Source organism: Takifugu rubripes, chromosome 7 (assembly GCF_901000725.2).
Source record: "Takifugu rubripes chromosome 7, fTakRub1.2, whole genome shotgun sequence".
In the NCBI taxonomy this organism is placed as follows: Eukaryota; Metazoa; Chordata; class Actinopteri; order Tetraodontiformes; family Tetraodontidae; genus Takifugu; species Takifugu rubripes.
In genome coordinates, this window is record NC_042291.1 from 2,576,240 (window position 1) to 2,603,715 (window position 27,476).

At 43.3% G+C, this 27,476-nt stretch overlaps 5 protein-coding genes across 7 annotated transcripts; 2 read left to right on the forward strand and 3 right to left on the reverse strand.

Moving 5' to 3' along the window:
• Window positions 1-1,073: 1,073 nt before the first annotated feature.
• On the reverse strand, window positions 1,074-6,128 carry LOC105416621 (myosin-11-like). Its single transcript, XM_029838503.1, has 18 exons — window positions 6,123-6,128; window positions 5,959-6,016; window positions 5,832-5,899; window positions 5,430-5,545; window positions 5,144-5,293; window positions 4,976-5,006; window positions 4,801-4,897; window positions 4,502-4,715; window positions 4,246-4,384; window positions 4,019-4,165; window positions 3,454-3,874; window positions 3,100-3,341; window positions 2,862-3,014; window positions 2,583-2,695; window positions 2,379-2,466; window positions 1,889-2,119; window positions 1,530-1,735; window positions 1,074-1,429 (listed from the first exon to the last, which is right to left on the reverse strand). Exons 1-18 carry the CDS (start codon window positions 6,126-6,128, stop codon window positions 1,351-1,353), a joined length of 2,559 nt encoding a protein of 852 aa, XP_029694363.1. The 3' UTR covers window positions 1,074-1,350.
• Window positions 6,129-6,151: 23 nt separating this feature from the next.
• Window positions 6,152-7,991, reverse strand: LOC115250339 (uncharacterized). The gene is made up of 6 exons (XM_029838504.1): window positions 7,673-7,991; window positions 6,881-6,993; window positions 6,689-6,725; window positions 6,565-6,610; window positions 6,425-6,476; window positions 6,152-6,309 (listed from the first exon to the last, which is right to left on the reverse strand). Exons 1-6 carry the CDS (start codon window positions 7,972-7,974, stop codon window positions 6,152-6,154), a joined length of 708 nt encoding a protein of 235 aa, XP_029694364.1. The 5' UTR covers window positions 7,975-7,991.
• Window positions 7,992-8,218: 227 nt separating this feature from the next.
• Window positions 8,219-12,950, reverse strand: LOC101079591 (lysosomal thioesterase PPT2-like). Of its 2 annotated transcripts, none has more exons than XM_011605115.2 (8): window positions 12,414-12,949; window positions 11,783-11,936; window positions 10,870-10,965; window positions 10,335-10,442; window positions 10,179-10,262; window positions 10,008-10,092; window positions 9,514-9,568; window positions 8,219-9,407 (listed from the first exon to the last, which is right to left on the reverse strand). In XM_011605115.2, exons 1-8 carry the CDS (start codon window positions 12,546-12,548, stop codon window positions 9,264-9,266), a joined length of 861 nt encoding a protein of 286 aa, XP_011603417.1. In that variant the 5' UTR covers window positions 12,549-12,949; the 3' UTR covers window positions 8,219-9,263. The 2 variants fall into 2 exon arrangements, 1 of the variants encoding a protein (XP_011603417.1); XR_003889012.1 differs by having other exon boundaries at window positions 9,323-9,407; window positions 9,966-10,092; window positions 12,414-12,950.
• A 254-nt stretch (window positions 12,951-13,204) lies between these two features.
• Window positions 13,205-22,584, forward strand: dhx16 (DEAH (Asp-Glu-Ala-His) box polypeptide 16). The gene is made up of 21 exons (XM_011605117.2): window positions 13,205-13,441; window positions 14,059-14,261; window positions 14,402-14,631; window positions 14,988-15,168; window positions 15,258-15,314; window positions 15,892-16,146; window positions 16,335-16,568; window positions 17,193-17,390; window positions 17,627-17,737; window positions 17,913-18,028; window positions 18,178-18,388; window positions 18,481-18,579; window positions 18,923-19,075; window positions 19,303-19,443; window positions 20,011-20,173; window positions 20,298-20,416; window positions 20,556-20,623; window positions 20,950-21,112; window positions 21,443-21,604; window positions 22,003-22,176; window positions 22,408-22,584. Exons 2-21 carry the CDS (start codon window positions 14,064-14,066, stop codon window positions 22,534-22,536), a joined length of 3,162 nt encoding a protein of 1,053 aa, XP_011603419.1. The 5' UTR covers window positions 13,205-13,441; window positions 14,059-14,063; the 3' UTR covers window positions 22,537-22,584.
• Window positions 22,585-22,717: 133 nt separating this feature from the next.
• rnf183 (ring finger protein 183) lies at window positions 22,718-27,107 on the forward strand. Of its 2 annotated transcripts, none has more exons than XM_011605118.2 (2): window positions 22,718-23,936; window positions 25,618-27,107. In XM_011605118.2, exon 2 carries the CDS (start codon window positions 25,677-25,679, stop codon window positions 26,649-26,651), a length of 975 nt encoding a protein of 324 aa, XP_011603420.2. In that variant the 5' UTR covers window positions 22,718-23,936; window positions 25,618-25,676; the 3' UTR covers window positions 26,652-27,107. The 2 variants fall into 2 exon arrangements, with proteins under 2 accessions (XP_011603420.2, XP_003965751.2); XM_003965702.3 differs by lacking the exon at window positions 22,718-23,936 and adding an exon at window positions 24,705-24,897.
• Window positions 27,108-27,476: the final 369 nt, after the last annotated feature.

The window sequence follows — 27,476 nt, forward strand, 5'->3', positions numbered from 1 at the left end:
CTGGCACTGTACAGCATAAACAACATTACTTTGTTTGGGTCTTGGTGTCTTGTCCTTTGGGTGTACTAACCTCTGTCTGAGAGTGTTGCTGGGTTTGAAATGAACCGGTATGTCGTGTTTCTGGAGGATCCTCCTAAACTTCTCCGAGACTCCAGACAGGTAGGGGATGGAAACGCTGCGGCGTTTGTTTCTCTCCTCCTCTCCTTTGCTGGGGTCTGGCTTTCTTGAGGCCACATGGACAGGACCACATTAAGACAGCTCTCAAAACATGTGGCTACCCAGACTGGGCCTTCACCAAAACCTCAAGAAAGCGAGACCTCAGCAAAGGAGAGGAGGAGAGAAACAAACGCCGCAGCGTTTCCATCCCCTACCTGTCTGGAGTCTCGGAGAAGTTTAGGAGGATCCTCCAGAAACACGACATACCGGTTCATTTCAAACCCAGCAACACTCTCAGACAGAGGTTAGTACATCCAAAGGACAAGACACCAAGACCCAAACAAAGTAATGTTGTTTATGCTGTACAGTGCCAGGAGAAATGCAAGGAACTGTACATTGGGGAAACCAAACAACCTCTCAGCAGAAGAATGGCACAACACAGACGTGCCACCTCTTCGGGTCAAGACTCAGCAGTCCACTTACACTTAAAGGAGAGTGGGCACTCCTTCGAGGACAGGATACTGGCCAGAGAAGACCGCTGGTTTGAAAAGGGGGGTCAAGGAAGCTATCCATGTTAAATTGGAGAAACCATCCTTAAACAGAGGTGGTGGCCTGAGGCACTTCCTATCACCCACATACAATGCAGTCCTCCACTCCTTCCAACAGCAAAACAAACATTCACACCATTCCAGGAGACCCAGTGACTCATCACCATGTGACCCAGCAGACAAAGGGGAGACACCTCAACAGAAACTAGGTGAACGACCTGACCAACGACCCTGCTAACGACTCTCAGGTGACCACCCAGATCATTAGCATGCAAATGGTCCACAGGGGCTATATATTTTCAAGCTCTCTCCCCAGCGATTTCAGAACTGAAGAAGCCTTCTGGATAGAAGGCGAAACGTCTTCAAGAGAAGAAACCCAGTCCAGTTGACTACCTTGGATACAATGACCTGGATGACTGAGAATTTACAAAGACTTCTTCAAAGTTCACAACCTGCCAAGTCTGCTCCAACAAGGACACCTGCTTCCTCCATTTTAACAGGTGAGCGTGACTTGTGTGGACTTGATACAGCTAGATATCCCACAACGCATTTCACCAAAAGCGCCAGTGACGGCAGAACGTTCCAAGTACGGACGTCCAGGTATGTACTCCAGATGTTTGCAAGACCGCGCCTGCGTCCTGTCCTGTTAGCTCACATGTGACGTAGTACATGTTGGCCCCTGTCGGAACAACATCTCACTCGTTTCAGTGAGTCGATTTTTGGTCCTGGGCAGAAAACACAGTAAAAGGATGATCAGTCATACGATTGACCTTTTTCTTTGTACCACAAAACAAGATCAAAGGAATAAATGTGAATCAAACTCACCTCTGTAGTTTCCTTTCCAGGGCCCTGTTGGTGTCCACCTGCTGTATGTACAGCTGTCTGGACCTCTCCAGCTCCCTCTGCGTAGCGTCTTGAGACTCGATCACCCGACTCAGTTCATTTTCTAGCTTTTCAAACCTTTCCTCCACCTCAGAGTTTGTGATGTCCATTTTTGCTGTTTTCTTTTGATCCTGTAGTTTGGGTGATGCCTGGGAGACAAAAATGAGTTTTTTGGGTTTTTTTTAGTCAAAACGAGTTTAGTCGTCAAAATTGGACCCAAGATGGACTCGAGCAGCTATTTGACCCCATCTGCTGGGGAGGCCTCCCTAGAAGGGAGGTTCATTTGTGGGAGGTGCTTTTACCTGCTGGAACTGCTTGAGCTGCTCTTGCTGTTGCTGATGGTCCCACTGGATTTCCCCGCAGTGCTCACTCTGAAGGATCAGCATTTGGTACCTGAGATCCAGGGCCTCCTTCTCCAACTCTCCGTTTTTCCTCGCACACTGGTCCAGCTGATCTCGGAGATAATTGGTTTCCTGCTCCATCTGACTCCGAATGGTTCCTTCTATGTCCAGCTTGTGTTGCATCTTACTTATCTGCTCACACAAATTGGGAGAAATTGGTTTTGTTTTCCTCTTTTAAACTCTTAAAACAGTTGCCATAAAACAAAATGTACAAATAAGTAAGCACAAAAAGAAAAAATCTTGACAAATCTTAATTAACAATTAAATACTTTAAAGGTTTAAACAACCAAGTGGATATAATGCATTTAGTAAAAAGAGACTGATAACGAGAAAAAAAGCACTAAATCGTATTATTCTGAGATTAAAGCATAAAACCGGATCTGAGACAAACCTCATCTTTCATCCGTCTTAGAGACTCGGCTTGGTCGTTGTCCAGGTCTTGCAGCTTCTTCCTTTTGTTTCTTAACGACGCTTGTATCCTTGAAGGTGATGAGCATTGTTAGCAAATCATAAAAGTGTGTGTGTGTGTGTGTGTGTGTTTTCATCCACAGAGGGACGGATGCGTGCCAGATTTTGTGGATGTGTATCATGTCACCTGTAGTTTTGTTTTTCAAGATCTGAGGCTTTGGTCATCTCCTGATGGAGTCTCCTCTCCACCGCGTTCTTCTCCTGCATTAGAACGTTGTGCATGTCTTTGTCTTTCTCCATCTGGAAAAAACAAAAACACGTGGCAACAATGTCAGTTCAGGTTTTCAGACTGTGTTTGCAACAGCCCCCTATGTGAATAAACCACGTACATTTCCTCCTATAATGCAGTTGAGATATAGGAAATATAGACGTAATGAGACAAGGAGCCCCTGTTGGCTGTCCATACCTGCTGTTCAAAGGTGTCCAAATTTCTGATGAGCTGGCTGCGCTCCTCCTCCAGTTCGAGCTGGAATTGCTTGCTCACCTCTACAGCGCCCTCACTCATCGACAGCTTCTTGAGGGTTTCGTCAAGTTCCTCCTCCGTCTTTTGCAGACAAGCCTGCAATCAGAGGGAATCCAGAGAGGCAACAGGTTGAGAAGAGGTGAAGAGAAATGCTGAACCCTCTCATCACTCCCTGCCTCACCTTTATTTCCTTCTTCTCATCCTGCAAACTGCAGATCCTGGCTTGCATGTTCTTCTCCCTCATGATGAAATCCGTGTCTGCTTGGTCCTTTTCTTGCTGTAGGACCTTCTGTTTTAAAACATTTTCCTGAAGTTGCTGCGTGAGCTGCTTCGCTTTTTTCTCCATGTCAGACTCACTGTCCTTTGCCTGTTGCAATTTCTGGGACAAATGGTTATACTTCTTCTGCATGTTGATAATTTTCTCTGTATAAATAAAAAAAAAGACATTTTGGCATTTGGTGCAAAAAGACAGAACTTTTTGGCTGAATGTCGGAATGTTGACCAAAATGCTGGGATCCTTCCCACTTCGACTAACCTTTGAGGTTGTTAATGAGTTGTTCCTGACGCTCGTTCTCCTGGGACAGAGTTCTCTGGATGTCTGACTGTGCTATATGGGATAGGTCAGCCTTTTTCTCCACTTCTGCCAGCTGGCATTGGATGGTTTTTAGCTCTGCCTCCAGCCTTTCGCGAGTCACACGCTCGTTCTCATGGAGGGTTTTTGTGTCAGACAGCCTTGAGTTTAGACACTCGATTTGCTTGTTCAGGGCGTTGGCGCCGACTTTGTAATTTCTCACAGTGTCTTGTAGCTGCTCCTGGAAAAGTTCCTTTTCCTCCAAAAGCACATTCTCTCTGAGACCGCCTTCTCTTTTCAGGGTGCTTAACTGGTCCCTTAGGGCGTCAATCTCCTGCCGCATGGCTTTTTCCTTGTTGCTGGCCTCGGTGAGCTGACCCAAAACCTGTGGACACCAGTTCAGAGTTTGGTTTCACTCACAAGACCACAAATATCAGTATATGTTACCAGTCTGTTCCTGCTGGAACAAACAGTTAGACTATGTAAACATCGTAACATGACACTGTTCGACGGAGGAGCCGAAATTGACCTTGTTGCATTTCCTTTTGTTTGAACTGTTTTCCTCCTCCAGCTCTTGCTGCCTCCTGAGACAGCTGTCAAGCTGTTTCTGCAGCTCCTCCCGAGCACATTGCTCTTGAGTCGCCAGGCTGTGCACGTCGTTGTATTCCCGTTCATGCTGAGAGGAAAGATAACCTATATGAGTGCCTTGACTGATAAGAGAGCCACAAAACTACTGAACACGTTAAGATGGTCTACCTGGTTCAATAACTTAATGTTTTCCTCCTCCACTCTTCTGAGGCTGAACTCCAGCTTTGCTTTCTTCTGAACCCCAGCCTGGTGTTGTGTTTTTATATCCCTGACCTGCTCTGTGGTGGTATGCTGCTGCAGTCGATATCTAAGCATCAAGCAGAAATTTACTTCCCGTTGATCAATTAAAACAACAGAACGATGCCGATTTTATTATTAATGTTGGACAACAATGGGGAACAATCACAGCACATGAAGGACCTACTTGAGGTTTGTGTTTTCCTTTTGCAACTGCATAAGGTTAGACTCTACTTCGGTAAAGGAAGCTTTGAGCCTCTCCATGTTGCCCTGTAAGTCTATCTTGTCTGTTTGAAGGAAGCTGATGTCGCACGACATCTGCTCAGTGTGACGTTTTTCGTTATTCAAGGAGCACATGTATTTCCAGACCATCTTCATCACTTCAACCTGGCTAACTGGGTCTGTAAAGACAGGATTGGTGTGCATCGCATGGTCTGTAAGGTTAACTGGGTGTTGAAGTTGGCTGGAAACATGAAGAGTAATTACCAATTTTCAGGTTCTTAAAGATGAGCCGCAGATCATCAAAAGTGGGGCAATCTGATGACGACACCGGTGACATACACCTAAACATGTCTTCAGTGATCTGCACATAACATTCACATATTATTCCCTATTTTTCTTGGAGTCTTTACCTTGACGATCTATAGGATTTAATATTTACCTCATTTTCCACACCTCCAATGTTGAACAACCTTTAGAAAATACAGAGAAGCATTGGGAGAGATTTGGGTTTGATCTATTATGATCTCCCTTTATTTCTTTTATGAAACAATGGAGGTAAGTGGGGACCCGTAGGTGCCACCCACCTGCATAATCATGGAGCTCATACCTGTCTTCAGTCTTTAAGGTGCCACTTAAGTTGGTCGCTGGGACCTCTTTCAGATGTGTCTTTTGCTGAAGGCCCGTGCTGCGTGGGGTTCCTTTGTTTGCCTCTTTTTCTTGCCTGTCCTGACCTTTGGGTTTATCCTGCTTTGGTTCCCTGTTGATATATAGAAGATTAATTAATCTCTGACTTTAAGTCAAATTTACATTAACATTCTGCCTTCTGCTAAAAAAAATTAAAAACATCCTTTATATGCTTGCTGATAAGAGATGTTGCCATGGTGATGTCATACCCTTGAATGGTCACATGCTTCCTTTTAAATTGACTTGAAATGTGTTCCTTTTGAAGGTCATCTGGGGGCACCTCAGAAGAGGTGCTAATCTTCATCTCTGTGCCCTCTTCACTCTTCTGAAAACAGAAAGTTAAGTCTTATTTAGCTAATGCTGCCCTGAAAGTGAAGTATTGTGGCCTAAACACGGATCGGGGGGCATTTAAGACTTGTCAAACATGACTTCATGGAGCACCTTACAACATCCTCAGTGGTGAACAAAGAGCTTTAAAGCTCCTGAAACTTTTTTAATGACGCTAAAGCTTTAAAGCTTTAGCGTCATTAAAAAAGTCATAAAAAGGACTCAGATAAATGGACAAAAATAAGTAGCAAATAATGAAGAAAGATGTTTTGGGCATTTCTCACCCTGTGCAGCTTCTCAGGCTCCTCACTATCTGTACTGTCTAATGATTTTATGAAAAGCTCAAAGATATCTAAAGAGACACAGGGGACAACATTATAGCATATTTATGTTATGTCAGATAATATTAACCATGGTCTTTATCGTCTCCCTCACCAATAGAGGCTTCCTCCTTATCTTGAGAGGGTGACTGAAAGGACAACAGAAGAATAATCTGTGAACATATGTACCAAAGGTGTGTCCACAAGACATTTGCAATATGTGACAAGAGTATGTCACATGTCCAACATTCCGACTGCCATTCTCACACAGCCCAACTGTCTAATTATTGCTCATATTTTACCTTTATGACACGACTTCGTTGGAACTTTTTAGAAATTTTGGGGATGTTGAGGAGCTGTACACCATACGTCTTTGTTGGCTCTTTCTCACCCTCGGGCTCGGTTGTGACCTCCCTTGTGGGTGTGCGCGAATGTGGGAAAGCTAAAAGCACATGCAGACAAATTGTCACCCGCAAGAGATCAAAACAGCAACAAAAGCCCTTCCATACCGGCCTACTGGCACCGACAAGTAAGCAGGATTCCAGATTTTTCATTACCTAATTTCGATGTGAACTTTTTCATCTGGTTCACTATCTTCCCCTTGTCTTTCTGCGATTTATAAAAAAAACAAGAACAAGATTCTGAAGGGTTGTATTTTAGGAAAATCAAAGCACCATATGCCAGAACAAGCACAAACCATTTCAGAAAAAAGGCAACCTCTCTTCGTTTCACTCTCAGTAACCCTGAAATGGGAATGAGAGAAGATGAGGCTAGTAATTTAGTTTATTGCAATGCACAGACCAGAATGACATAATTCTTACCCAGTCTGTGGCTTCAACTGGGAACTCTCTTCCTTATCTGTAACAAAGCACAGAGTATTTTAGCCCCAAAGACCTCAGTAAACTTTGAAGAGATTGTTTCAATGCATTAGCTCAAGGTTAGGGCTTGCAATTATAACGTCATGTATGCGTTAACAGATTTACATTTAAGTAAGAAACAGTGGAAATACTGACTGTGTTTGCTAGTGGCTGCTTGGTTGCGTTGGGGAGTACTGACTCGACGTGGATGTGACGATGTGGTGTGCCCTTCGTTACCAGCAGCCACGCCATTGTTCCCATGTAAACACCTACAAGGGATCAAGATGATGGCATCCCAATGTTAGATGCTTGCTTCTACAACTGTTAGGAAATTTGAAAAGTTCATTATAAATGAACTACCGATAATATAGGTCGGGAATCTTTGGAACTATAGCGTCAGAAATACAATGAAAAGTCAGCACAGATCAGCTGTTTTCCCGTCCTACTTCAGGGAAAGTGAAATTCTACCTCCATTGTGCAGGTTAGGAGTCAGTAATTAGTGGTCCAAGGCGCTGTGGGAAGCTTGGGTTGGCAAAACTGTAGTTTATAATTGCCAATATGTAGCTGTCAATTCACTTAACACCAAATTTTAGAAATTTGCAAATGATGCAGACTACAACCATCTAAGGGTCAGATGGGGATCAATGGATCCCATAATGATGATATTTACATTCGGTTTGTAAACAGGAACGCTGGCAGCTAATGAAGAAAATAGACAGAGAATGGTTACAAGTATAGAAACAGCTGGACATGGGTCAAATGGAAAAATAGTACCATCACAGCACAGAAAAGGTATTAAAAATGTTCAAATTCTGAATAGAACTGATGGAAACTCGGGTAGATGAACCCTCGACACCCGTATCTGATTATTCTAGTTTTCATGTACTGTAAACAGCATGACTGCAAAAATACAAGAACTTTGAAGCACATGACCACGATTCCACCTGCCTGTTTGTAGCTGGCTGACTAGTTTCCTTTCCATCCTGTTGCATTGTTACATCCTGTCCTACCAACTGATCGATCGCTTGGAGACTTTTATCGGATTTATAGTCCTCAAAGGGTGACCCCACACTGTCAGAGAGTGACCTCTCACTGTCAAAGGGTGAACCCCCACTGTCAAAGGGTGACCTCTCACTGTCAAAAGGTGACCTCCCACTGTCGAAGGGTGACCTCCCACTGTCAGAGGGTGACCTTCCCCTGTCAGGAGTTCTGGATAGGCACGCTTTCTTTATATTGGCAAGTAATGACATAGTTGAATAATGTTAACCTGTTTTCACTACATGTGTATATCCATCACCTTATAGTCTATAACAAGTTACATCAAAGCAATTAAAAAACATAAAAGGTTTGATGCCGCTAGGAGGGCCAGTATATCATTTTAAAGACATTCAGCAGCATAATAGACTTTTTTTAATTGAAGGACCTGTTGTCAATAATGTCAATAACAACAATGAGAAAGTAGTTAATAACTGAAAGTATACACACATACACAAGTTCAAGATAAGGATTTTTTTTAATGCTGCATTGTAGGCAGAGACATTTTTCCCCCTATAATGTATGTTTTATTTTAAACAGGCTCCACTAAAGCAAGTGTGAAATACAGTACAAAAACAAGAAGACACTTTTTGAATTCATCCAGGTGTACCTTTTACAGTCAGGATGAGAAAATACTTTATTCTTACTAAACAGGTTTTGTCCATATTAACGTGTAAAACTTGCTGAGACAGATTGATCCTTGAGGTATCAAACGTTTTTAAAGCTGCCCGGCTTTGAATGTGAGCAGTGGAGTTTTCATGTCGGCAGTAAAGTGGAGTAACGTCGGCCAAACCTTCAGCATTTTCACTGTAGTTTCTTGTCTGAATGAAATGTGTAGCACACCTTCCATTAAATATAAGCCTTATCAAAGAAAGTCAGGGGGTATTTGAATATTCATTTATTCTAAAACAGCCTTAAAGGCCGCCAAAAATAGTTTGAGTTTGTTTGAGTCGCTAAACCCGGATTTGGGTGCTGGTCTGGCTGGTGTCGGCACACCATTGGCTGCGGGCTGAGGGTGGACCCATCACTTGCCCAGGGCCAGCTGAGAGACAGAGTCCCTCCAGGGTCTTCCTCGGAGCCTCCTCCCAGTGGGCCATGTCTGGAACACCCGCCCCCAGTCTCCTCTCAATGTGAAGGAGCGCTTGGCTCCAGTCTGAGCTCCTCTGAGCTCCTCCCGGGTGACTGAGCTTCTCGCCCGCCTCTAAAGCCTCCCTCTCACTGCAGGAAAATACTTGTAGTTTAAAACAAGTAACATCAAAGCAAGTAAAATATAAGAGCTTGAAGCTGCTATTGAGTCAGGCAAAGTATATATTTCTAAACTTTAAGATGAAGAATGGACTTAATTGTTAATAGGTACAGTCAAATATGATAAAGTATTCACTGGATTAGATTCCTGTAACATAAATAAAACCTGAGTTTGTATTCCAAGACTGAGACACTTTTAGAAAAAGACGTGCAATTAGGTAAAAGCAGGTGTCGTGCATAGACAGAGTGTCATCTGTCTTTATGTGAGCCATTTCTCCATGCAGCTTTGGAACACTGTAAAGTTTGAGTGCCAGTGAACATGTTTGACTCCAGAGTGAAGACACAGGGACACGTCCCCGCGAGCGTCCAGTGTCTTCAGGCCAAACGTGTCATTCCCGTAGAACTGTCAGTGGGGGAAGAAGAGAAAAATGCATCAACTGGGAGGAGAAGTTTCATGAGTGGACTTAAATTTCCTTTGCACAACACCTGCAGTGATGTTTGTAACTTACATCCTGATTCCTCATTTCTACCACATTCTCACTGTTGTCGTAGAAACCAAAGTGGCTGGGTACAAAAAAATAAAGTTAGTCCATGTGAGGAGAATGTTCATTGTCAGTTTGTGCCCCAGAGGAAAGGAATTGGGCTTGTTGCCTGTTCAAATCCCAGGATGGGGCTGGGGTGCCCCTGAGCAAGGCACCAAGGGTGCATTGAAGTGCTGCCCACTGCCCCTGCAATTCGCTTAGTGGTATGTGAAGGTTGGATGAACAGGTCAAATTCACTAGTTGGTGTGTGTGGGGGAATATTACATATTATAGATTTTGGTTCCTTTATTTCTTTGGTTTGAATCTGCAGGGCTCCAACATCACGAGGATTCAACATCATGAAGGGTTAGTTCTGCCACGTTGGTACAGTAGAAATAGAAAATCAATATAAATATATGGTACAAGACGGGACTATTTACCAGAATCAAAGCGACTCGAGTCCATATGTAGTAAACAGATACCTGGACTGCCAAGGTGTGATGACGCCATCATCTGGTCCTCCAATCAGAACAAGCCTCTTGATGCGCAGGAAGTTTTCCCTCCACACTACAGATGTCGGGGAGTGGGGAGGGGATCCATGATTTCAAAACACACATGCATCATACCAAACATCTCTGGCAATAAATCTTTACCTTCAAGGTCCTTGTGAGATCTGTCACCATCCAGCATCGCCAAGAAGCTGCTGCTCCTCAGGTAACTTGACGTGTGATGAGGGTCTGTAGAGGAAGACGATATAGCTCAGAGTGTGTCGCTAATATCCTCTCCACACACTCAAACCTCACCCTTACCTTTCCAGTAGTCACAAATAGAAATCTTCTGTCCTATCCTGTTATAACAAAGGTGGAACACACTTTCCTTCAAGCGGTTGGGAAATATCCTCTTCAAGTATTCCGTGTCTGTGGGTTGGAGAAATGGGAGGAAGTACTTTAGAATGATGAGAGGATCAAAGATTGTCTATGGGGATGGATGACATGAGACAAGATGGTTGCACGAAAGGAATAATAATAATAATAATGGTAATTTCCTTGTGCTCCTCTGAACACTGAGTTAAATTTGCAGATGCACCTTATAATTATCCATAAGGGACACCAGAATTCATGGTGTTGTTAGCCTACAGGCCCACAAACATACCTGATGCTGAAGAATTTTAGATACGCGTATTGGAAATGCTAAGTACAACAAATCAAATGAATCACATTTATTCAGCTATTAAGGCCAAAGAAATTGTCAAAATTCATTAAGTATGTTTAGCTTGCGTCCTTCATTTTTTGTGTCACTTGGGCGATATGCATCAAAAAATGTTTTCAGTGTGAGCGCTCTGACCTCCGTACTGTCCAGCCTGTGGTGATGACAGTGAGATGAAGGTGTGCACGTTATGGTCTGGAGTGGTAGATAGAAATGCTCGACAAATGAGGCCACCTTGGAGAAATAAAGGAGAAACACACACCATTTAGTGGCAGTTGGCCCTGGTTGTATTTCAGACAGGGCTGTGTTGGGTTGTTTCACCAGATGTGTGAGCTGCTGGGGTGAAATTAGATTTATAGTATGCCAAATGTGGAAGGGAAAGTTGGTGTAGAAGGAGGAAACTGCAAAGTTTGTGCCTCTTTCTTAGAGAACTGGTTGGTTTCATGTTCTCGGACCCTCTTTTCCGTGTTTTGGTGAAATCCGTGGTTCACATTTATCTCTTTATCACGCAGGGGTCATTTTGACCTCTGATAAACAGCTCTACTGGTGTACTTTACTGTCATTTTAAGGTTAGGACTGGTTTCCGTATATATGCTATATGAAACAGTTTAGCCAAAGTTGATCCACTCAGAATCGGTATTGCCAAAAAAAATTAATCTATATTCAATGATGGAACTTTATCATCTGCACTTTGTATACTTATCTTTTTATTACATGCCTGACAGTGTACTAAACTATATAGACAATTGTTGTTTTTATATTTAAAGCTTTATCAATTTGGAACCACCTTCATCAGCTGAAACACATTTAGTTAAAATGTGACTGATTAATAAAAAAAAAATCTGTTTCCATAAAAAGAAAATAAATAACTGGAAAAATGACATAACTGAGGAAAGTTATGAAAAGTTTACATATTTTACATCTTAGATCTTATAGTTGGGGAAATCTGAATTTTGTCTTGGAAAAAACATAAAAATGTATCTTCAATTTTAAAGTAGCTTTTCCTTAAGTGAGCGCAACAGAATACAGTGTAACTGTAACTAAAGAACACCTTGTGAGAAACACAGCAGATGGACACCATCTGGAGCTTTTCTGGTGATCGACTCTATGGCTCTGCTGAAACCTCGGACCTGCGTCCACAGTGGCATCAGGCTTTGCATGTAGTTGTACAGATCAATCACGGTCACCTCAGTGCCTGGATGCACCTGTGAGGAAGAGATGAACGAGATGCCTCTGCTGAAGACCTTTACGGCCTGACAACTGACAATCATGTCAAACTTAAACAGAAATACTGGAAGTTTTTTTTATATCAAAAAATGCATTAGAGAACTGAAAAGGGGATTAAAGACATGGACTGTAATTTTCACTTGACACATTTTCTTTACTGTGAACTTCACCATTCTCTTCAATGAAACTAAAATAATTAATAAAAATGGGTTTATTACTGCATGAGCTGTATATTTGTGCTTCTTTTTACTACCTGACATGTGTTACATTTGATAGTGTTGCTTTTAAGTATTTTGCTTTATTTGTGGTTCAAACTTTAACGTATCGGATGGAAATATTCACGTTATTGTACATAATGCATCACACATACATTCACACTTTTATTCCCAAACTATGAGCAGTTTTACTTTTAAGACTGAGGAATGTGATAAGGAGTTGATTTTCAGTCATCCTACCTTTTTTATGAAAAAAGACAACGTTTTGAGCTCTTTTGGTCCATCGAGAATCCCGTGTACGATAATGACAGGTTTGTACCCATCAATGCAAAGACCTGTCAGCAGCAACAGAAGCAGTGCTCTCTGTGTCTTCATTTCTCTACACGTGTACACTGAGTGTGCGAAATGCACTCATAACTTATTTCCTCTACATCTTTTGACTTCCTGAGCACTCCTTCAAAAGGAAGTGTTGCCTGAGGGTTGTTTGCTTACTTGTTTGTTTCATTGTCTCAGCTCACACCCATTTTTTTTGTTCTATATATCCAACCATCAGCTACCACTAGAAATGCAATCAAAGGCTTAATGTAATTTAAATGTAACTTTATAGTTACTGTTGACGTGTGATCTCATACGTCACTGCACTGTTCTGTATAAATGTGGATTTGTCAATAAAGTTTCGTGTTAGTTCCGGTCCAATGATGACCGAGTGATAGGTGTGATTTCTTCCTCCGTCGAGAATACTAATAACGCAAGTTATTCCTCGCAATGACTGCGCCACAAGCGCCAACAGTTACCAATAATCATTGAAGAACCAGATAGATGATGCGTAGGACTCGTGGTCCTAATGTGTTGGCACGACCACTGTTCATTTTCAGGACTTTAAAGTGTAGAATACAACACGAGTCTATAAATTCATATAGAATGATTAGATCCGTCGTTATATCATGATTGAAGGTTTTACTAAAACCCGATCCCGATAATTACTGTTATTCCCCAGATGACCGCATGGGTGCAGTATTACATAGATGCAGCCGCTCTTCTTTGGTGGTTACGTGTGTGTCACTTCCGCTTCCGTTAAGCATCTCGTGAACTGGATGCGCGAAACATGTTTATAATTCAAAGATATTCTTATTTTAACATGGTTATGGCTTAAAATGTGTGTTAGGTAATTAGAAATAGTAAAAACATACGACATAACTCACAGTAATTGCACTATCCCAATTTATTCCTCATACAACAGCTTCAGAATTGTTTGGACGTCTTGTGTGGTAAGTGAAACAAAGTTTTTGTTTCTAGGTGTCGTAGAGCCGCAGGATTTTAGTCTAATTTAGTTTGCACTTCGGAGTCTGTTTACGAAATAACTAGGATTAAAGCGTTCCATAAAACAAACACTAACTAGCAACACAATCTTTGCTCACAGCAGTCAAAAACAATGCACTGTACAAAAATGTCTCCATCGCAACTTGTGCAACACATATCGCGAAGGAAATTTCAGTAGTTATCTGCTGTATCACAGACACGGTTCCATCAGATATTTGGCTAATTAGATCTAGTTAATCTCATGAAGATAGCGCCGTGATATAGGGTGAAGAGTGAGATTATACAAAGAAAACAAGGCAGTAATAAAAGTATTGGCATAGGCGTATATCACAACCCTCATTGCACCAGGTGGCCACATTTAAGCCCAGCCCAGCAGTCAGGGTTCTGTGGGCCATCACATAGTCAGTGGTAACTGGAACATTAAAGATTTTAGGTGAAACTTGAATAATAAAATTAAAAACCCTGTAATTCCACTTATGAAACAATTTTATGACAGGAACCAGGGTACAGGTACTTGTATAAATGGAGTAATGATGTTTTCATGCTCTCATTCATCTCTCAATAGGCATTATGGCTGGTCTGGAACAGTGGGTCAATGACCGTCTTCATGACATCCTTGGGCTGAGCCACAAATATGTGTCTCAATTCATGATTTGCACAGCACAGAAAGCATCCAGTTCTGAAGACTTGGTGGCTCGGCTTGAGCAGACGGGGACTATTGACATTGACCAGAGTGTGATTGCCTTTGCACAAGAGCTTTTTGACAAGGTAGCACTGTTCTCGATCCTGTTTGAGTGTTGGAACAGCACAGTTTTATGTTCAGGTGTTTATAAACCAGATATGCTAGACCTTCATTGTGGGTAGTTTTGATCAGAAAGAACTCTTAATCTTTCGCTTGTGTTTTCAAGGTTCCCCGCAAGCAGGTTATTGAGAAACCATCCCGGGCAGTGGAGCGCGAAGCCATTGAAATGGACCGAAAAAATCGGTTGTATACGTTACTTGAGAGTGACAGTGATGAAGATGCTGTGAGGGACAAGCAGAAAGAAAGGAAGAGAGACAAAGACAGAGAAAAAAAGAGAAAGCACATCAGACAGAAGAAAGAAAGCGAGTCGTCAAGTGATGACGAAGCTCCCAAAAGGTGATTTTTACAGATGATCTCTTCTTATATTTTACTACTTAATAATTCATTGTATTTTATATTGTTCAATAACATTGATGTGTATGTGGTGACGGTAGACTGGTAAAGATTATTCTTTTCTGATTTTGAACTGTAGACGTTCACACATTGCTCAATGTGAGGAAGTCCCAATCTATTCATATGGGCTTCTATTTTCCACCTACTAACTACAAAAATGTGATATTATATTGATTCCAAAGATAAATTCATGTCGTACAGTTCTTATTGTGAAGGTAGTAGAAAGCGTCAATTTGCAGCTGTCTTTTGTAGTTGTCTGTTTGCAGAAGCTGTAATTTGATGGATTTTTGTCAATTCAGGAAACTTTCAGAACAGAATATCAAAGGGGATTCTACGAAAGAAGAGGATGAAGAGGAAGAGTGGGAAAAGGAAGAAAGGGAGCGACAGCAGGACATTGAGGAAAGAGATGCTTTTGCCGAAAGAGTGAAGCAGAAAGACAAAGACAAGACTCGCCACATAGCAGAGAGAACTGACAAAAAGGTGGGACACAAAGACATTTGAGGAAATCATTCTTAAACGTCTACTGTTTTATGCTGATTAACAATTGCTTTTGTTTTTTTGTCCTCTAGGCTTATGAGGAAGCCCAGAAGAGGTTAAAAATGGCTGAAGATGATCAGAGGAAAATAGTAGGTGCTGGCGGGATATGATGCTTGACCTGTGAAATTGATCATCAGCATCATCGGTGTTTATTTTCAAATGACGTTATCCACGTTTATGTCCCCTGGTACCCAGGGTACCCAGTGCACCCCCATGGTTATCCTCATATTTGGGTCTCACTGTGCAGCTCTCTGTATTCTGTACCTCGCTGTTCGTCAACAGTACTGCCTTATTAGTAGTATAAAATTAAGAAATGCTTTAAAAAATGGTGGCTTTAAGTTTCCTGAACTGGGTTGCTCCCGTGACTCATCAGTGACGGCGATCCACAGGCCACTCAGAGCACTAACAGAGCTGCATTAACATAACGGTACTGACCCGGTACACTTAGAGCTCTGGCTATTCCCACCCCGATTCACCAAATATGAAAATATGAGGTCTCTTCTTCCAATTAGCTCACACACAGCAGTATCGATCACTTCTGAGTCCTCAATACTACTATTATTTGTTATGATTATCAGTAATAGGTATGCTTTTTTTTACAATTTCTGGGCATCATTGTAAAACTCTTGTCAAAAGATTCTGGTTGTATGTATTTGTTTCTGGCAGGTACCAGAGTTGAGGAAATACTCTCGCAGAGAATATCTCAAGAAGAGAGAAGCAGAGAAGCTGGAGGACCTGGAAGCAGAGATCAAGGATGAAGAGTACCTGTTTTCTACAGAAGAACTGACTGAGAGGGAGAGAAAGGAGTTGCTTTACAAACGCACCCTTAGAGACCTGGCAAAAGATTATAAAAAGGCTGGTGCCAAGGAAGAAGAAGAGAGGAAGAACAGATATTATATGCCAGAAGAAAATAGGAGGAAGGTAAGAATGGGAGGCGTCGGTGCCGTTTTCCTACATTTTTTCTTTACATTTGCGCAACTCAAAAGTTGGAAATGTTTGTTGGGAACTTCTAGAAAAACAGCATCTTAGAGTGTTTCACCTAATATAAAGTCAATAGGACCAATTATTGAAGTCCTTCCTCCTTCCTTTCTCATTTTGTTTGCTGCCAGGAGGTTCCCCAGAAAGATCTGGAGCTAGAGGAAATGCCCATGGAACAGGGAGGAGAGCAAGGCCGTTGGGAGGAGGAGAGGTTAAAGACGGCTTCTCTTACCTTCGGTGCTAAGAAGGAACGAGAGCAAGGCATGAGGCGTGAGCAGGAGAGGTACCAGCTTCTCCTAGAAGATGATGAGATGATTGATTTTGTCAGCACTGCCATTACCATGAAGGGAACACTGACGGAAAAGGTGAGATTCAGTGGTGCAAAGCCTTCATTAATGGGTTCCAGTCACCAACAAAAAGGGCCACACACACTCATATATTGTTGTTGGGACGCTCTGTAACTGTGATAAAGTGACACATTCATCATTTTGATATGTTTATCCAGTGTTACCACATTTTCTGGACACATTTGTTGTCCAGAGCTGGATTCAGTTGGAAGATCTTATTCTAACAATGAGGAAGCCTTACTCCTCAAGTCTTCATCAATTGTCAAAGACAGTCAAGGTTAAAGCCTGGGGTCGCGCCCCAGTAATTATGTCGTCTTGTCAGTGTTGGGGAAGAGAAAAAGCCTGAAAAATAGTCAGATGTTCTCATGCTGAAGCACAGCAGGGGACGCTGCTACTAGTTGGTATTCACCAAATCCATAACAACCATGCAGAGCTCTGCTATGACACCACTCAGAAGGGAACACTCGGTGATAATTTCCACCTTGTTTGTTGTCACAGATGATAGGGGAGGAAACTGCTCACACTGGAGCAATGCTTAAATTTGCCATTGCAGAATACAGAACATCGTTATCAAAAGAAAATTCTGAGTTGTGATGTAATTTAGCAGAGGTGGTGTTTAAATTTCCCCTCTGCTGTGATCAGGATCAGGATGAGGATACCCCGGCTCTTTCCCAGGCAGAGCTGAAGAAACAGTCCATGCAGGAGGTGCGACGAAGCCTTCCCATCTTCCCCTACAGAGAGGACCTGCTGTCGGCCATTGAGCAGCACCAGATCCTTATTATTGAGGGAGAAACGGGCTCTGGAAAGACCACCCAAATCCCACAGTATCTCTTTGAAGAGGTGAATGAAGCCTCATGCAAAATATAGAGAATTACTAAGACACTTTATAACAAATACAGTTTTATTTCCTTTTGATATCCGTTATCCTCAACCTCTGTGAATGTGGAAAGAGGTGCTCCCAGTATGTCGAATGCAAACGCTCATAAGGGCTTATCACATTCCGTTACACTACACGCAACCACCTAAATGTTTGCTGCATAAATGCTCATCTGCTGTTGAACCTGTTTTTGCATCAGGGCTACACGAGGGATGATAAAAAGATTGGTTGTACGCAGCCTCGCCGAGTGGCTGCCATGTCCGTGGCAGCCAGAGTGGCGCAAGAAATGAGCGTCAAGCTTGGGAATGAGGTGAGCCATTTGAGCAGCGCACTTTTGGCAAATTAAATCCAGCCAAACTTTCTACACTATTGTTTTGTTCACTGCTTTGGCCAATTGTTATATCCTGTCCCAGTAGGTTGTAGTGGCCACGATTGGTTTTCTGTGATGACATTTGTGAAGCTCTGAGCTTTGTGGTTTCTCTCAGGTTGGCTACAGTATTCGTTTTGAGGACTGCACTTCCGAAAGAACGGTGCTCAAGTACATGACAGACGGCATGCTGCTCAGAGAGTTCCTCACCGAGCCCGATCTGGCCAGCTACAGGTACCGCCCTTCGTCTCTTCACAATTATTCTTTGTTGGAAAATGTGAGGACACTGCACCCGTGAAGGTGTGGTTCCTGAAACGTGTGCGTCAAGAGGTTCATCCATCCACATAGAATATGTTTCCTGACCCCCATCTGTGTGTTTTCAGTGTGATCATCATCGATGAGGCCCACGAGCGAACGCTCCACACGGACATCCTCTTTGGGCTAATTAAAGACATCGCCAGGTTCAGAGCAGACCTGAAGGTGCTGGTGGCCAGTGCCACTCTGGACACCGAACGCTTCTCCCGGTTCTTCGACGACGCTCCCGTCTTTAGGATCCCGGGCAGGAGGTTCCCTGTCGACATCTTCTACACAAAAGTACGGACTTGTAATGCAGCAGAGTCCACAGCTGCTGGAACCTTCACTCTGATGTTGATGTCTCTTTATTTTGTTTTCCCTTCACTGACAAGGCTCCAGAAGCAGATTACCTGGAGGCCTGTGTGGTGTCTGTGCTACAGATCCACGTCACCCAGCCTACTGGAGACGTCCTGGTGTTTCTGACCGGACAGGTAGAGTTTGATAGCAACAATCATGAATTAGATAGATCCATTTAATTTAGATAGGTACAACTTATTGATTTGACAAAGTCTTATAATGTTCAGCCCCATGTGTACTCATCATAATCCAGTCATTAGCAGGTCTTAAAATAAATAAAGCATTATCAAATGAACAGAAATCCTTAGCTATAATATGAAATAGTTCTGGATGCCCTCGAACAGCAACTGTCTGTCTCAGGCGCATTGGAACTTTTTTCAGGATGGACCAGAAAAGCCAGAGGGTTACCTGTCCTGCCTGGAAGTATCTCAGTTTGTTTTTTTTCACCGTTTTTTTGCTTGCGTGCATCTTTTGCAGGAAGAAATCGAAGCATGTTGCGAGATGCTCCAAGATAGATGCAGGAGGCTGGGATCAAAGATAGCAGAACTGGTCATCCTTCCCATCTATGCCAATCTGCCGTCTGACATGCAGGCAAAGATCTTCACCCCAACCCCGCCCGGAGCTCGCAAAGTGAGATCATCTTACCAGATTCCTGTACACAAAAGACGGCTGCCTTCTGTGTAGCATCAAGGCAGAATAGAAATTGTTCAAGTTCTGCTACTTGTTTGCGCTGTTTTACAATACTAACTCCGGTCACCAGAGGGCGCCGCAGCCAAAGAGTTGATGGAGACGTTTCACAATGTTGATACTGGATGTCCACATTTCTGACCTGATGACACTGTATTCTGACCTTCTAGGTAGTGGTGGCTACCAATATAGCAGAAACCTCACTAACCATAGATGGCATCATTTACGTCATCGATCCAGGCTTCTGCAAACAGAAGAGCTATAATGCCCGGACTGGCATGGAGTCACTCATTGTCACACCCTGCTCCAAGGTACCGAATGGTGACACATAGTCAGAAATGTACATGTTAACAATCTTAGATTTAGATAAGATCCATTTGCAGTACTGACCAGGATTCTTTAAACTTTTGTTTTCCTTAATTTTCCTTAAAAGTCACTGAAGGTGCTAAAATGGAACATAATTGAATGATTGCAGATGTGCATTGAAGTTAGATTTATTTTTTTACTTGTAAAGTTCAGTCTATAAGCAGAAAAATCCTACGCGTTGCCACAGAGTATTTCCAGTTTTTAACTATATATCGTCCAGTCATTGAGACCCATGATTGTCGAACCTGTAAGTGGAACATGTGACCTGGAACACGTGAGGTCTTGTGTTTATACTGGCTCTAGAACCAGCAAAGTTAGTTCAGATGTAGCTTGCACTAGCAAAGCCTGAGAATATTGATAATTATTGATCGATCTCTCTTGACGTCAACATATTTCGTAGGAAAAGGCAGCTTATATGTCAGCCTCTGGTTCTGTAGATGCTTACATATGTACTATTTTATTTGCTCTGTACTTCACAAATGACCACTTTAGTATTTCTGGTCCACTCTCAGGCTTCAGCCAACCAGCGGGCAGGCCGTGCAGGCCGAGTGGCTGCTGGCAAGTGTTTCCGGCTGTACACGGCCTGGGCTTTCAAACATGAGATGGAGGAAACGACTGTGCCCGAGATTCAGAGGACCAACCTGGGAAACGTCGTCCTCTTGCTGAAGAGTTTAGGTACTAGTTGGAAGCATTTTAATGATTTGCTGACACTTCTCAACAAAAGGTTTTGCATATTTCCCTTGGAGCCGAATGCGCCAGTGTTTGCTAACTGCTCTACTGTTCTTCCTGATGGCTCCAGGCATTAATGACCTTGTTCACTTTGACTTCATGGACCCACCACCTCACGAGACCCTGGTGTTGGCTTTGGAGCAGCTGTATGCTTTAGGAGCCCTGAACCACCTTGGAGAGCTCACTAAGGTTTAAAACTCTTTCATTCAACTGTGAATTGGAAAACTATTCTCTTCCATTTCATGCTATTATTATTAAAGGCCAGATTTAAAAGGCTCTGGCTGACCTGATACAAATGTCTTGGGGATTCTCCTCTTGTTGCCTTCAGCTTGGTCGCAGGATGGCCGAGCTTCCAGTGGACCCCATGCTGAGCAAGATGATCCTGGCCTCCGAGCAGTGAGTCTCCTCCAGCTCTAATTGATGTGTTTTCAGTCAATATTACTGTCACCACAAACACAGTCTACACCAAAAATGTCTATTTTCTTCGTCTGTTTCAAAGGGCCTTCACATTGTAGCCAGACTGATGTCACATTTAGTGTTTTCTAATGTTGCACCTGTTCAAACACAACAAACCCTGACTTGTAAGGCAACCTGTTCAGTCAGCAAAGTGTCTAATTGCATGAACGTTGCACGCTGGGGTTTTTACATGTGAGAGGAAACAAAGAAAAGAAGCTTTGTTTTTGATCAGTGACACTGACAGAATGATCTTTCTTTTTTTCCAGGTACAAGTGCTCCAACGAAGTGCTGACAATAGCAGCCATGTTGTCTGTAAACAACTCCATTTTCTACCGACCCAAAGACAAAGTTGTGCATGCCGACAATGCGCGGATGAACTTCGTGGTGCCTGGAGGAGACCACCTTGTGCTGCTGAATGTCTATAATCAGGTACATGCAGGTGCATTCAGCACACCTGCACCAATGCTTGTTTAGCTTTAAAAGTGCTTTTAAAAAAAATAATCACCATGCAATTTCTGTTTTTAACCCAGCAGCCACAACTTCAAGGCCAAATCTCAATATTTCTCCTCGTGTGTCTCAGATCTAAAGTCATGTTCAGGAGACCTCAGAGCAACAGTGAACTCTTATATTAAATGGCCTCTCATATATATTACTGTGGGCAACTTTGACGTGTTGTTATATATTGATGTGAATGATATGTTGGAGAACATCAACCACAAAACGATGGAGCCTACAGCTCGTGATGTTTTTGTCCTTCAGTGGGTAGAGAGCGGATATTCAACGCAGTGGTGCTATGAGAACTTCATCCAGTTCCGCTCCATGAGGAGGGCCCGGGATGTCAGGGACCAGCTGGAGGGCCTCATGGACCGTATCGAGGTGGAGGTGGTCAGTTCCCAGGAAGACAATGTGCCCATTCGCAAGGTAAGTAAGTAGCCTGTAGAATAAAAACGATAATGATAATAATACTGCTGTCTGTCACCTTTATTTGACACACACCCAGCACCACCTAGTCAGCCTTTCATCAGGACTTCTGTGTAAAAACAGTCACAAACATGGTCAGGGAGCATTTAGGTGGCGTCTGTTAACAGATTCTACACAAACATCCTCCCAGAGAAACATCCAGGGGATTCCTGCTGCCTTCGGTCACCTTTAACTTTATTTAACAGCTGATTTCCAGTAGAAGCACAATATTGTGTGTATATTGTTGTGATGGATAAAGGGGCATTGACAGAATTTTTGCAGACTTCTTATTCCCTTGGCTCTAACTTTTCTTTTCACCAAAATTCTCTATTTATAACCTGCTTCTGCTCATCCTCCAGGCTGTAACAGCTGGTTATTTCTATCACACCGCGCGCCTCAGTAAGGGCGGCTACAAGACAGTGAAGCACCAGCAGACGGTCTTCGTCCACCCAAACAGTTCCCTTTTCGAAGAGCTGCCTCGCTGGATCATCTACCACGAGCTAGTGTTCACCACTAAAGAGTTCATGCGACAGGTACCAAGGTTTCAGCTCACGTGTGTTTATCTGACGTTTCCCACACGGAAGGCAGTAATTAAATAAATGTGAATCCCAAATATAGCTATAAGTCCACAGTCCATCAGGGAAACACAGAATCCGCCAGTGGGTCAGTAAAGTAATGAGGAAGTGTGTTAGATATTCCAGTATAATCAAGAGTTGTATCCCTGCCAGGATAAAGGTTTCATCTCTCCGTCTCGTCCTCTGCAGGTGATTGAGATAGAGAGCAGTTGGTTGCTGGAAGTGGCTCCTCACTACTACAAGAGTAAAGAGCTGGAGGACAACAGCAACAAGAAGATGCCCCGCAAACAGGGCAAAACAAAGGAAGAGCTGGGCTGAAGGGACACCGACGCGTTTGGAAAAAAAATTAAAATGATAACAAACCCATTCAATGGAAGTTTATTTACGCGGACAAACATCTGTTGCATTAATAGAACTGACTGGAAATGCAGTTTTACATGTGATAAACACACACATCAAAGCCAAAATATAAGTAAGAGCAGATTGAAGCTTTAAAAACGTCAATATTTTTCCAAATTGGAAGGAAAAGTGAGGACGATGCAGAGAGTATAAAACAAAAAGCGTGAATATTAAGTTATATAGAACAGGTTTAACATTGTCACTGTTTTACAACAACTGTTGCCCAACTGCAGATTAACACTTGACATATTTACCATGTTTCAGATACTTTTTTTAACTGAATGGGCTGTTTGAATAATCTTTCCCTTGGTGGAATCTGCTGGATCTGATGGGCTCTTCTCAGTCCAGATCTCAAACCCATCCAGTGAGTGAGGCTGATAGTAAAGTGGGGAGATCTGTCCGAGGAACCGCTCTGGACCTGATAGAGGCTGTAACCAATGACGAACCAAATGTTTAAGCCTAAAGGATCAAAGCAGCAGGAGCCAGATCACCTGATATTTGTGGTGCTCCGGACTGCAACCTGCACAGCAGAGCGTTAAATGTAGAAACCCTTTATCGATCCTTCCAATATCCGACAACCATGGGGGGCTAGATAAAAATGAAATGCTTTTAGTGGGACACCACAGGAGCTTCTCGACCTCCAGTTTAAAAATAAAGGTAATAGTGTGTAAGATGAATGTGTGTATGGCGGGTGAGGCCACAAAGTGTGTCACAATGTGTCTAGTCATAAACCAGCATATCAGCTGGGCTACTTTTAGACAGTGTAAACTATCCAGTCACAATATTGTTTTTACCTCATTAATGATGTGATAGATGTGGGTTTTGTTATTATTTTTTCTGTTTCAGGACATTTTTCAACTTTTCAGGAAAATAGTGGTATTTAAGTGTGTGTTTTAAAGACCGCTCCCCGGTGAAGGGGTGTAGTTTTAGGATTACTGGACTCCTCACGTGCCCGGCTCCTTGTTTGTTTTTCTAGAGCCATTAAATTTTACAACATGTTATTTGTGGCTGGTTTACCAGTCAGTCACTTCTTATCATTGTATTACCCTTCAGAATATTTCCAGGTCCAAGTTTAGGTCTTGTCGCTCAGCGGCCAGCTCCGTAGAAGTGATATTCTAATATCAAAACCTGTTCAGAATTGCAAAGCAGCCTTTTGTGTAGAATGTAGAAGTATAAAAATAGAGAGTGTGACTAATGCTGCAGGACCAGGAAAAGGTGCATATAAACAGTGGATACAGACAACAGTGACCATTCTGAGGGTAGGCTGAGATACCGCAGGGCTGGCGCTGTCAGGAACGTTTGATTACACCGGGAAGTTGGTAATATTATTGTTTTATTTGCCTTTAAATGACCCATTTATTGTCTTTTTCCATTTGATTATAGTATACAGAGTCTCATCTCGTGCCAGACAGGAATCCTAATAAAAAAATACACATTTATTATTATTATTGTTGTTGCTGTTGAGGAGGAGGGTGATGGGCAGAGTCAGAACACTCCCTTTTAGATTCAAACCCTCTTTTATGTTTTCAGAGAATTGGTTTTGTTATTGTTATGATTACACTTTGGTCTTTCGAGGGTTTGGTCTTCCTGTAAAACTTTGACAATGGTTCAGAGTGATCCGATTCACAGAACTGTGCATCACAGGCGTGCAAAGACTCTGCAAATCCACCGCCAGCCGGGTTATGTTGTGTCAAAATAGGACTCTTTTTTTAGAGTAATCTAAAATCTCAGTGGGAGGAGTTCTGGTTCTGGTCTAACTGGAAATCTCAAAGTGTCAGCAGTGAAGTTATGGCAGGTATGAGGTGCTGATATGAAGTGTTGACAGAACTACACCTGCAAAGGTGGAATTTTCCCTTCAGCCTATAATGACACTTCCAATGTTTCTCCTCCATGACACATGAGCTTAGATGGTCAAACCACATCAGCTGTTTGAATGGTGCATCTGCAGAGCTACAACCCCTGAGTATCGTGGGATGGGACTGATATTCACACGTGGGGGTTTGTGAGGTGAAAAACTTCACCAAGCACAGTAAAGCCTCTGGCTCGTCCAACTGGTCTTACGAGAAAATGAGGGGGAAAGGCAAGCAGGAAGCAGAGGTGGAGGAGGGAGGAGGGTGCAGAGGAGGCCGGCTCGTGTCGCAATTAGGAAATAAGATATAAAAGCAAAGCCTGTGCTGGAAGGAGAGCAGATTCCGCAGGTGCACTGAAACACTTCTACATTCAGGATATTTGGTGCTTGGACAGCAGTGATGACTTTGTGATCCTCGTCCTCCCCAGCAGGTCAGTGTGTGTGGAGCAACTCTTTCATTGCAGTTATTTGCAGTCTGGAATAAACTCCCAAAGCCAAATTTAAAAAGATTCTCATAGGAGGAGAGTGGAAATGACATTTTCCTGTCATTTTTAGCGCTGTTGAAAGGTGTTCCCGTGCTGTTTCACAGTTAATGACTGACCGAGAGACGCGACATAATGGAATGTTTGCTGTGACGTTTCAAAACACGCTTGCTGCCTTCAGAGTTTGTGTTCCAGGCCACGGAAACACACCCTATCACACAAAATATGTCACTTTAAGACCAACTCTAGATATCTCTGCATCCCATCCCTTTGCCACACTGTCTTGGGTTTATATCCTCTAACTCAGTGGCATTTGTCAGGCGTCTGATAACAGTGAAGAGTCGATAATATTCAGGAAGAAGATGCAATTTGGTGTAAAATGTGCCGATCAGGAGAGGAGGCTTGTGGATGTATGTGGGACTGAAGACCTCCAGACAACAACAGAATCATGTAGAAAGAGTGTACAGTAGATTGTAGTATTTTTCACAAGCGTAAATATGCAGTTAAGGTGCAGTTAATGACTGTGCCTCTAAGCAGAATTCGATGGCTTATTCCTCACTGTGTTAAACCGAAACCAGTTAGAGTTGAAGGTGTAGCAGCAGGTCTCTCTCATCATTATGAATCCGTGACAGAACCTCATGAACTTACCCAGAGTTGAACTTTTCACAGCTCCAGTTTGAAACCGGAAGAATATTCCACCTGCTTTCCTGTGGTTTGATCCCAGCGACATGAGTGATGACAGGCAGAGACGCAGGCCTGGAGGCAGCCAGAGCCAGAGTCAGCAGACCCGACCGGCCGTCAACGTCAAGCCTAAACCCACCCAGAAAGAGATCCGCTACAGCCAGACCCAGTGGAAGAAAGAGAAGCCGGCAAAAGTGAGGAGATCGAGGAGTTCCGACTCGGAGAGGGTGGAAAGAGGCCGGAGGAGCAACAAAGAGAGGCACCATGGGGAGAGGAGGCGGCGGGGGAGGAGCGAGGAGACCCACAGACCAGACAGGAGAGAGAACCGGGACGAAGGGAGCAAAGCGGGTCCCCCTCCGGATGACATGGAGGACACAGAGTGCGCCGTGTGTTTCTGCACGTACGACAACGTCTTCAAGACTCCCAAGCTCCTGGCCTGTGGCCACACGTTCTGCCTGGAGTGCCTGGCACGCATCAACGTCACCTCTGCCGAACTCAAAACCCTGTCCTGCCCCATTTGCCGCGAATTGACCAAACTTCCCCACGGTAAAGACCTGCCACGCCTGGGCAACAACCTGGACATCATCGACAAGCTGCCGCCAGATATGCACAGAGCCCTGTCCATCCGCTTCCAGCGCAGCAAAGGCAAGCTCCTCCTGAAGAACCCCCCTCCCACAAGTCCCACCAAATCCAACGTCCTCACGCTGCCTGTAAAGAGTCAGGGAGGCCCAGTGACCCCAGAGGGGAACCTGGACGCCATGGAGCAGGGAATAGTGCCAACCACAGTGGTGGACGTAGGCAGGCCCCCAAGCAGGATCAGAGGGCGCCTGCGCAGGGTGTTCCGCTCCGACCAGTGCTACTATGCTGTGGTGGGCTCCATCATCACCATCACGGTGGTGCTCATGCTAGTGGGGCTTCTGGCCTTCGTCATCATCCCAAAGGTGCCGGTTTTCCAGAGCCCTACTCCAGCGGGAAATCATACATCAGGCCACACGGGGGCTTCAGGTGGATCAAGTCCCTGATGCCCCCCGGTGCAGCAGCAGGGCTGGAACCTCATCCGTCCCGCATTGGAGCTGAAAGCAATGTTGAAGCACTGCAGGGAGAACGTTTACACCCATTGAAGTGAAGGAATGAAGAAAAACTCAGACAACAACATTTTAATGGCTTGATCTTTGTTTATGCTGAGGTTTGCACGTGACGGAAACAGCCAATGAGCCTGTTTTCCTTTTTCTGGGATTCTAATGAACACTGGCTCTTACACACCTGTGACCTGTCCATAATGATTGTTCTAATTATTAGTGAGATGTTCCCCTATTTTATATCCCAATCTGTAGATTTTGATGATCAAACCCAGGTTTATCGTGCTTGCACATGTTGTTCATAGACTAATCCAGTGTACATAGACAGCAAATGCTACTTATAAATATATGTATTTCTAAAATGTTTTTGGTAAATAAATTAAACAAAGTATTGCTGTAGGGCTATTCATATTTTCGGCACTGCCAAACACACAGAAATGGACTCATCAGTAACTGCGATCATTGTGAACTCTAGAACTATTGAACAACATATGGTCCATTGCTTTGAACGACTCAGTTGTTCGACAGGTCCTCATGTTTACATACCGGATCCCCTCTAGTGGTGTAAATACACCAGTTGGACAAACCAGTTTGACTACATTATTTCTCCACTGTTTTCTTTTTTTTCCCCCGTGGAGAACTTAAGTTGACATAGACAAGAATATTTTTACCCACAGTTACCCATCGACGGCTTTTAACCTTAAAAATATCGACATTCGATTATTCAATTATTATTCGATCAATTAAAATACTACTACCACTACTACT